We start from the raw sequence: 11,029 nt of genomic DNA, 5'->3' as shown, positions 1-11,029 counted from the left end.
CCATGACTCTACCACCGGACTTAAACATGCTTTCCTTCTGTATGAACCTTTTTGTTTTGCTAAAAAATGGAACGGATATATACTTATCCCATAAAGTTTTAGGACTTCTATAAAACAAAGAATATGCATGTCTAAGAAATTTAGAAATAATAATGCTTGAATTTTGAAAATCATTTGACTAGTGTTCTTTACTTTAATTTTGTACCTTTTTGTGTGTGTTCAGTAGTCGCTTCAAACCTTGTGGCATTGTCCGAACACCAGCAACTTCTGCAAAGATCTGATTCTGATCATATAGCAAGTGACCCTCTTGCATTGACAGTCAGCTCGCACGCTACACCACTGCACTTTGAAGGCTGCGCTAGCTCCAGGCTGGCTGCCGCAATGGTTGCATGAAAATGCAACTCATTCCTGCACGCACAAGCACAGGCAGACAAATTGACAATTGTCAAGCAGCACTGCTTCAAGAAGAACATAATCATTAGCAACCTGATCCAATAATCGTGGCCATATTGTTCCAATTGAGTCCCAACAATAGCTAGCTAGACATGGACCATAAATCAGAAGGAACATCCATGCATGCTGATATATGTGTGTACAACTGCTCTCATGTTAGTGAGACAAATAATAATAAGGTTACAACTTTATAACTTTGGCATTAGCTACATATATATATGGATATGTATGTATATATGAGCAACGCAAGTAAGGAGACCATCAAATTTCTGTATATATAGGAAACACCACACGTCCACACCATCTATACCCAAATGATCACGTATGTATGTGTATGTATGCTGATCGATATGCATGCACGACAACAATCCATATGTCGACACCTCACGCGCTCAGCCAGGCGACATGCATGCATCGTCGTCACGGGCCACGGGGATACGAGCTTCCGCCGGTGAAGTACTGGCGCCCCTCCACGCGGAGACCGGCGGAGGCCGAGCTGCTAGAACCGCCGCCGCCGCCGTGCGGGCCCAGCCTGTAATCTGCTGTGGCCAGCGCCATCGTCGGCGGCGCCGGCTTCCAGTGGCGCTTCCGCTGGTTGATGAACCAGTTGTTGATCTGCTTCGCGTCGAGCCCCGTCGACTCCGCCAGCGCCGCCTTCTCCAGCTCCTGCATGCATGTGCCGGCGGCGTGCGTCATCAAGTGTCGCATTGCATGATCGTCTTACATGCATGCATGCATATGTTGTCATGTTACGTACCGAGGGATAGGGCCATCTGTAGTGCAGCTGCCACCAGTGGAGGAGCTTCTGGCGCGCGTCCCTCGGCAGCTTGCCTTTCTTCTTCTTCCTCGAGAGCTCCCTCCAGAGGCTGCTCAGGTAGCCGCTGTACTTGTTCAGTAGGCGGTTCTTCAGCTCCTTGTCCTCCCCGGACGTGCTGCCGGTCTCAGGGACCGGCAAGCTGCCCAAGTCGGCGGTTTCTTGCTCGTCTTCGTCGGAGGAACCGCATCCTTCTTCATAGCCATTGTCATCTACTCCATGATTTGCAATATTGTGAGTCCATGCATGTTACAAAATCATGCATGCAAAGATGGATTCTTCGAACTGCAGTGCATATTCTTAAGAACTGTAACCATCGAACCGCTCTGTTATGACTTCTTTGACCCCTGCAAAGCTCTGACCTAATTGTTTAGGCCATCCGTCCTTGGGACCGGGAGCTAAACTATTTCTCAAATCTCAAATACTGTTTCTTTATTAGAGTCTTAATTTGTTGGATTTTACTTAGAATGTTCTATATAAGAATCAATCTAGAATATGATATTTCAAAACCACGATATAGATGCTGACAAGTTTATAACCATATAAACATATATTATGAAAACCTTATAAGCACATTTTGTACAATACTTATCAAATTAAACATTCCTTTTATGTGTACCAGACTACCCGTTGTTTCATATTAGAAGGCACCCAAGGCTGAAGCACCCATCACTGGCGCCAATTTTCTGAATGAGTAGGGGAAGCTTGGATGAGACATGATTATCTATCAATAGCTTTAGATACAAGATGTTATACTTCATTTTACCGATCGACTAAAATATTGTAACTTACACTCAATCCATACGAACGTTAGATTGGCATCTAATAATGATCAACAGTCATTTTCATTCTCACGTTTTCCATTCCTTCCATGCATGCCTTACCTGCACTGTCTTTCTCCTCTTGTCTTCCGCAAAGTCCGATTTTTTTTTGTTGAAACAGGAGGGGCTTAACCCCCTACTGGAATTTTATTAAAATGAAAGAGCAACAGACTAAGTCCGATTATTGGATTTGCCACCCACCCACTCACCTCCTCGCTAGTTCAACATTTTAGGGCCATTGCCTTTTCTCCCTCACCTAGCACACTATGTATTGCCCTCTTGCTGCTCGGGGGGCTGCTGTTGTGATTATCGCCTACTGCAACATCAAACTATTGCCCACTACTTTTTCAACACACAACGTAGGTATCACTCCAAGCCAAAGGGACAAGAAACCACCCCAAAATTCAAAATTAAGCACTGGAAACTATCAATTGTGCAAAGTTAAGGCCCTGAAACCATGCTTCGTGATTTTTGTGGTTAAGTAACAACATTAGCCATTAAAAAACTAACATATTTGTCAAGAATGTGCTTAATAGGTCATATGGATGCAATGCAAGAGAAATCCATGAAGCTAGGATGAAGAAGTAAGCAAAACAGGAAAAGACTTAGAAATTGTGTACATCAGATGTTTGATGTGAACAAAACTACAAGAACTAGAGTTTGCTATACTTCAAAGTAAAAGTGTTCAAGATACTTGATAATAATCTAGTGAGTAGAAAATACAAAGAGTAGACTTTTGCATAGTGCTTAAGGAGAAGTGTGCAGAATGCACATGTGGATGATTTTGTGGTAGCATCGATGTATTATCCCACAGAAAGTAGGAGTTTAAGATCTTGGTGTTTACACACACCAAATGATTAGAATGTGAACATCATACAATACCACATGAGTTTCACGTAGTAACTTGAGCCTGTGTCCAACGACTAGTTGATGAGAAGTAGTACACCTCGGATGATCTGCTGTATACACAAGAGTGCCTATAGGATCATTTTGTGAGTACATTTGACCATTGGGCAATGGCTACGTACTTTTGGTTGACTGGTCAATTTATACCCCTATCCATGAATTTACTTGGGGTTGCTCGAGTTGTTGAAGACTAGAGGCAAGCATAGGCACTTGAGAAGAGCTCCAAACTATCAAAGTGGTAAAGTGATCATCCAAGGGTATTAGTACAAGCATGATATATATATATATATATATATATATATATATATATATATATATATATATATATATATATATATATATATATATATATATATATATATATATATATAGAGAGAGAGAGAGAGAGAGAGAGAGAGAGTAGTGGTATAAGCCTAGTATGATAGAGTGGTCTCAAGTTGTTATTGGTTCTACGGTGAACCATACTTGTATGGTTGTACCCAAGGTACGACATCCTTGTTGGCCCTTTGCCTTAGTATATATGGAACAGTGACAAGATCTTGTGTGAGGACGAGGAGTCCCCTTTGTTCCTTGCTAGATCAAACTCCATAGTGAAGAAGTGTCAAGTGATTGAATGTAAGGCTACTTGTGAGGTTTGCTTTTGCAGTGAGTGGTTTATCCATCTTGGCAGACTCTTTGTGGCATATAGTCTAAGGTCTTGACCGGGAGAGAGCCTTCGTAACTGGGAGAATAATGTCCTTGGTGGAGATTCCTTGACTATGGGTAGGGTTTTGCTCACCAATACCATCGGATAAACCTTCGTGATGTGCTCGCACCCTTTTTTTCTCATCTCATTACTTGCCACTTTTTTGTTTTCACACTTGCTTGAGTTCTATTGTATATTCACTTACATTCCTAGAGTACTTTGATAGTGTAGTTATTAATAGGACTGTGCTCTAGGTTGCAGAGCTCTTTGTGATGGGGGTAAAACACTATAGATAAACCTTATAGCACATGGTTTAGGTTTGTCTTTGAGCAAAGTTTTAGTGTGAACATTACATAGGATAGTTTTCAAGTGACCTAAAATTCATTATTCCTTTCCCCTCTTAGGATTCCTGGCTAGGCACCGTACCGTTCCTTTCAGCATAGGAAAAAGGGTTCAGATTTTTGGACTTGCATACAACACTATTAAGTGTTATTAGCATTGTGTTGTTATTAGATTTGTAGAGTTGTACCATATATAGTACCATACCATATATATATATATAGTATGTTGGCCCCTGTATCTTCCACACGGGTGAGCCAACCGCTCACCGGCGTTGCTGACCACACACTATGGCTAGAGGTAGAAGAAGGGAGGAAGAACAGAACGCGCACACACACAACACAAGCACTAGCGTTGGCCGGAGCTCTGCAGAGGAGATGGCAAAACTGAATTCGCTCTCTTTACTGAGTTGCAGTGGAAAATGATATATACAACTCTACCCATCTAATCATAGTACACAGACATGTCAGGCTGCCATGCTGCTATAGTGACTAGATGTGATAGCAGGGCTGACTTTGGCGCCTGTCCCTGCTGTGGCTACATTGCGGCAGGGGAGCCTTTCGGCGCCTGCCCCTGCCTCGGCTACAGTGCAGCAGCAGGGAGTCCTTTCGACGCCTACACCTGTCGCGCGTTCACACGGTGGGAGAGCAACATATTACTTTACAATTCTTCCCCTAATCCTACTGCTAACCCTAGAACCTCCACCATGCCGATCATCTTCTTCAGCTTCATGAACCGAAGAAGGCCGAGTGGCTTGGTGAGGACGTCTATGAGTTGCCAACCAGTTTCGACGAACTCGATGACGATTTGCCCTCCATCGACACAGTCCTTGAGGAAGTGGAACTTGATGTCGATGTGCTTGCTCCGGTCGTGGAGAACCAGATTTTTCGCGAGGGCGATGGCGGGCTGGTTGTCCACCATTAGTGCTGGTGGGTGAGCTTCCACACCGGTCAGCTCGTCCAGTAGCCAACGCAGCCACATAGCTTGGCACGCCACTGTGGCCGCCGCCATGTCCTCTGCCTTGCACGTGGACAGCACCACCACCTTTTGTTTCAGTGATAGCCATGAGATTAGAGCCGACCCGAGGAAGACAAGCACGCCAAAGGTGCTCCGCCGTCCGTTGATATCCCCCGCCGTGTCTGCATCGCTGAACACAGTGAGCTGTAGCCCACTTCCACCGGTCTTGGGGAAGATGATCCCCTGATCCACTGTTCCCTTGACGTAGCGCAACAACCGCTTCACCGCAGCCCAGTGATCCTCTCGGGGATCCTCCATGAAGTGGATGATGCAGCCCACGGCGAACGCAATGTCCGGCCTCGTGTGGACTAGATAGCGTAGACCGCCAACGATGCTCTGGTAGAGTGTTGCATCTACCTTCGCTGCGGTACTGGCCTTCGTCAGCATCAGCTGCTCCTCCATCAGAGTCATGCACGGCTTGCACTTGGCCATGCCACTCCGCTCCAACAGCTTCGAGGCGTACTCGCTCTGACCGAGCGTGAGCGCCTCCTTCCTCTGTCTCACCTCAATGCCGAGATAGTAGGAGAGCACGCCGAGATCGCTCATTCAAAAACGAGCCGCCATCTCACGCTTGAAGCTGTCGATGTCCTCCGCACGCGCGCCGGTGACGATCAAGTCTTCCACATACACGCCGACGATGAGCTCCTCCTTCCCCGGTCGCCGCGTGTAGAGCGCGTGCTCGGTCGCACACCGCTTGAACCCAAGCTCGCCCAGCGTGGCATCAAGCTTGGTGTTCCACGCTCGCGGGGCCTGCCATAGCCCATAGAGCGCCTTGCACAGTCGGAGCACCCTATGCTCCGCTCCCTTGACGGCGAAACCCAGAGGTTGCCTGACGAAGACCGTCTCCGCCAGCTAGCCGTTGAGGAAGGTCGATTTTACGTCCAAGTGATGGACGCGCCAGTCCTTCGCTGTTGCCAAAGCCAGCAATAGTCAGATAGACTCCATCGCGCTACCAGCGCAAAGACTTCCTCGAAGTCAATGCCTCACGCTGGACAAAGCCTCGGACGATGTGGCGCGCCTTGTGCTTGACAATGGTGCCGTGCTCGTCCTACTTGACCTTGTACACCCACTTCAGGCCGATCGGACGACATCCTGGAGGTGGATCGACAAGCTCCCAAGTCTCATTTTCCTCGATCGCCTTCATCTCCTCCAACATCGCCCGTCGCCAATTTGCATCGCGCTCGGCCAGCGCGAACGTGGGTGGTTCCTCTACACTGACGAGAAGCAGCTCTAGGTCATTGAGCAGCCAACTCGCCAGGCCTGAGGACCCTGTGTCGCCAATGATGTCGTCCAGCCTACGAAACCGTACCTCCTCACCGTCGTGGAAAGCATCCACAAACTCTGCGATGTCACTTGGAGGTGAGGTGAACTCAATCGGCGTCGATGAAGTCCCCTATTCCGCCGGAGTGGTCGGCACAGCACCCGGAGTGCTCGGCACCCTGCTGCAGTGCTCGGCACTACTCCTGTACCGCTCGTCACCACTCCAGGAGTGGTTGGCATCACTGCAGGAGTGCTCGGCACCAGTCATGGAGTGGTCGGTACCGCTGCTGTCGTCCATCTCCAAACTGTCCGTCATCGCCAGCGGTTAGTCCAACGACTACGCTTGTACGGCTCTGATACCACTTGTTGGCCCCTAGATCTTCCACACGGGTGAGCCGACTGCTCATCGACGTTGCCGACCACACACTATGGCTAGAGGTAGAAGAAGGGAGTGAGAACAGAGTGCACACACACAGCATAAGCACCAGCGTTGGCCGGAGCTCTGCAGAGGAGATGGCAAAACTGAACTCGCTCTCTTTACTGAGTTGCAGTGGAAAACAATATATACAACTCTACCCATTTAATCCTAGTACACAGACATGCAAGACTGCCATGCTGCTATAGTGACTAGATGTGACAGCAGCGCTGACTTTGACGCCTGCCCCTGCTGTGGCTACAGTGCGGCAGGTTTCGGCGCCTACCCCTGCCGCGGCTACAGTGCAGCAGCAGGGAGCCATTTCAGCGCCTGCCCCTGCCGCGCGTTCACACGGTGGAAGAGCAGTAGATTACTTTACATATAGTACTAGTAAAAAGCAAGCCAAGTTGTTGAAAGGCCCATGTAAACTTCAGACTAGCCCTAGTAGCACATGTATGTAGCTGGGCTGCACGTACGATGATTCATACAATGTTGTCGCAGTGATGTAGTCACCCCAAGTTAATTAATCTACTCATGAAACATGTACACCCCACCACCAGCACCGTTCAACAGCAAAGTCATCATCTCTTCCGACTTAAGCTAGCCCTACGTACTCCCTGTCACTCACGGAAAGCTAGCCAATAATTAGCCACTACAATCAGAGGCCCTCACATGCCCATGCAGTGCGAGCTCAGAGATTAGCAGGCTGGCCGCTGGTGGCATGCATGCCATGGCATGGCGGACGCCATGCATGCATGTCCAGGACCTGACGAGTGACGACTCACGTGCCCAGTGAGGCTAGCTTATGCTGTGATGTACGTGCCGCCATGCAGACATGCAATGCAAGCTGATGATCGAAAGCACGGCCACGGCGGCGGGTTATCATCATCAGCAGATCGATCGAAGAGTGGCTCTTGATCTGCGTGTACGTCGCGATCTGGACAACCACGCCGATCGATCGGACGGCTCGCGCTTCAATTCAGGACCAGATCGAGGGTGGCCGGGAGGACAGGAAGTGGATCCACCTAGCTAGAGACCGATCGACAAGAGGTAGTGAAGCCCTGGGCGCATCTACTGTGCCTCTGTCAGTTACTTTGGCGACGTGGGTTCCAACCCCGGGCGGCCGTGACGAACAGCAGCAGCGGCGGCAAAGTAAGGGTGTACAGTTAGAGACAACAGCTGGATCATCAGTTGCAGAGAGGGGTAGCCGGGCACGCATGGTGCTGATGCTGAAAGCTACTGCCTACAGCAGGGTGCAGGCAGCAGCAGCCCCAAGCGATCCAGCATGATGCATGCGGCCGGCAGCCGCGAGGGCCAGATCGAGGACCCATTCTCCTGGGGCGCCTAGTCTCCACATGCCACCCAGAGCCGTCCCAGACAACGAGGCCACAGGGTTCCGACAGGGTGAACAGTGGGATGCATAGAACCCTACCATCGGTAGATGGTGGTTACTAACTAATCTGGATGATGCAAACTAGCTAAGCAATCAATAAAGCAGGCATTATGTTAGTTCCATATGCATGCATGCTAGCAACAGCTAACAGGGCTAGCTAACTAGTTAGTATTAATTAATTAGAAGCTACATGGCGGTGCTTAATTGGTGTGTAGTATTAAGTTCTGCACAACAACAAATTCAGCAAAAATTTAAGCGGGTGGTTAGATCAAGAAAGCGAATGTGTCAAAAATGCTGTGAAGACATACATGGAGAGCCCGGTATGGCTAGCGCTAGCCTAGACCAGGCCCTTCCCCATCCTGGCATCATCCTGTCTTTTTTCCAAGCTCTTGCTCCACCAATGGATCGGAGGCAAAGGACGGAGCTCTGTTAAGCGCCGCCGCACCTCATTTTTTACCCATCCTCCACCATTGCATGGAGATTGGAGCATCACTGAAACAGTACAAAACTACTAGGCTGCTACTCTACACCACCGATTGTTGGAGGCAAAAGGAAAAAGGCTTCTTCATGAATTTAAGAGCTCTCCTTGGGCTCCTGGCTGCATGCTCCACCAATTCATTCTTAAGGCTTATTATTAGATGTTCTCATAATTCACACAAAAACTTTCAGTTAGACCCCCTTTTTTTGTGGGAAAAATATAGGCACTCTTTTCTTGTGTACACACTTATAAAACCCCCCTACAGTGTGAGTGTTCACCAAATATTTTGCATTGACACCAATACTCTTTCAGCCTGTTCATTTCGTCGTAAACGATAGTGGATTATTTACTGCTGGCTGGTTTGGTGTGAAAGAAAAATACTATTCCAGCTTATAATCCATGATCGTATACGAGCAAGCGAACAGACTGTTTATCTTTGTCGCACGGCTGGAAAAAATGTCCATGTTACCGCTAAGTTATGTGTGTGCGTAGATAGCAACACATCACAAGGAATGCTACGGCGCCAGATACATGTTTTCTGTAATTGGCAAATATAATCATGTACTAGTAGTCTAGTACTAGGATACCTGCACACTGCAACAGTCAGTAGTACTACGGCTACTTCCAAATCTGACAGCCAGAAAAATAACTCAAGAGTAATTCAGTTTAGTTAAGCATAATCACCTAACGAAAATGAGTCGATCTGGGCCTCCATGCTTCTGAAGAATTCGTCGGCTTCCTGGATTGGTCTTGTGAGCTCCTGTCTGTACCTTACCAACATGTGACAATAGATCTCCTGCACACACACACACACACACACACACACACACACACACACACACACACACACACACAACATGTAGATCCATTGTTTCAGCCAGATATACACAATCAGCAATTCCAGAAGTTAATATATACATATGCTGTTACCATGAACTGATCGAGTTCTGGGTCTGGTGGTCGTTGTTCTTGTCTGTCGTCTGAATTCATTTCGACCTCATCGGCGAGGGCGGAAAGCCGACCGACAATCTCCGGCGGCGCTCCAAGCTCAAGTAACAAAAATACAAAGATAATTTCCTCATGGAAGTTGGAGAGTATATAAGGACGGAGAGCACAAAAAAAAAAATCAAGAAACCATGCTTTCTCTCTCTCTCTCACACACACGAAATTAGCTATAGAATTGTATATCTCGTGGAAATCTGCGCATACCTTCCGGCAATCTATGAAGGCTCTCAAGAGAGACGGATAGAGAGGGTGAGACATGATCTTGGCTTTGATTATTTCGGATCCCCTCTCGCTGTTGGACTGCCTAGAAGGATCTGAGACGGCCGAAGGCGGCGCCGGTGTTGGCGCCTCCGCCGTCGGTGAAGATGACGTGGCGGAAGCTCTGTGATCTAAGGCGAGGTAGAAGGGCGTCGTGGTGGCCGCCTTTGAGCCACCGGCAAGAGCAGGCAGCTGCTCGTCCATGCGTGCTGGCCGCCTAGCTATCTGGAGATATTTTATTGTTTGAGGAATGGAGGAGGCATTAGGGCAAGGAAAGGCTGTCTTATTGGTTTAATTTGCCTTCGATTCGATTCTGGTTCTGGATGAGAGAGAGAGAGAGAGAGAGAGAGAGAGAGAGAGAGAGAGAGAGAGTTACAGTAGCTGGATAGTCATAGCTCCTGGGACACAAATTGAAGGGCCCAAATAATGGAACGGCTCGCTGTTGCCTGTTGGTCGAGTTGTTGCTGAAGAGAAGAAATAGTTGTACGATCGTACCGTCCCCGGAACAATCTTGTCAATTTTATTTATTTTTTCTCTGAACTAGCAAGGCCAAACCCGGAACAATCTGATCAACTTTCCGTTTTCTCTGAACTAGCAAGGCCACCCGTGTATATACATAGTACACAGCAGCCGGTATATTGTTTGATTTTATGCATTTTATTGTTTTTCTTGCACTCTTCTCACTCGTCTTTTACTCACATGTCCTACTCTATACTCAATGCTTCATTAGCGTTTGTTGTCACCACAAGTAATTATGTTCACCGTGAGTGAGTGATGCAGTGGCAGAGCCGGACACTTTTAGGAGTCCAGACGAGTCTTATTATGCAAAAATATTTGGGCAATACTACGGTACCCTTCTTACTTCCTAAGAGATAATATTTGAAATAAATCTGAGCCTTTGATTTTTTTTAGTTTTTAAATTAATTAAAAAAGGAAAACTATTCTCAAATCCCTCTAATCATGCGAGACATGGGCGCATGGGCATGCAGCCCCTTCCTTGTTCTTGCGCATGGCTGCACCCTTTCTTTTGTGCGATTGTTGTCACGCCCTTTTTTTTTCCCATGGCTAAACTAAAATGACAACTATCACTCTAATGCCATGATGCGTATAAATCTATCACATTATAAGGTTAACATTGTTCACCAATAACAACAAGGTATCAGAAATAAATTTTTAGCGGCTTCA

At 47.4% G+C, this 11,029-nt stretch overlaps 1 protein-coding gene across 2 annotated transcripts; it reads right to left on the bottom strand.

The window, feature by feature from the left end:
• Positions 1 to 206: 206 nt before the first annotated feature.
• On the bottom strand, positions 207 to 10,199 carry LOC136544596 (homeobox protein knotted-1-like 4). Of its 2 annotated transcripts, XM_066536757.1 has the most exons (6): positions 9,791 to 10,199; positions 9,512 to 9,628; positions 9,266 to 9,377; positions 1,211 to 1,479; positions 837 to 1,119; positions 207 to 408 (listed from the first exon to the last, which is right to left on the bottom strand). In XM_066536757.1, exons 1-5 carry the CDS (start codon positions 10,046 to 10,048, stop codon positions 874 to 876), a joined length of 1,002 nt encoding a protein of 333 aa, XP_066392854.1. In that variant the 5' UTR covers positions 10,049 to 10,199; the 3' UTR covers positions 207 to 408; positions 837 to 873. The 2 variants fall into 2 exon arrangements, with proteins under 2 accessions (XP_066392854.1, XP_066392815.1); XM_066536718.1 differs by lacking the exon at positions 207 to 408 and having other exon boundaries at positions 506 to 1,119.
• Between the last annotated feature and the right edge of the window lie 830 nt (positions 10,200 to 11,029).

Source organism: Miscanthus floridulus, chromosome 1, assembly GCF_019320115.1.
Source record: "Miscanthus floridulus cultivar M001 chromosome 1, ASM1932011v1, whole genome shotgun sequence".
NCBI classification, from domain to species: Eukaryota; Viridiplantae; Streptophyta; class Magnoliopsida; order Poales; family Poaceae; genus Miscanthus; species Miscanthus floridulus.
The sequence above is the reverse complement of the archived record's forward strand: the minus strand, read 5'-3'. Positions and strand labels throughout refer to the sequence as shown.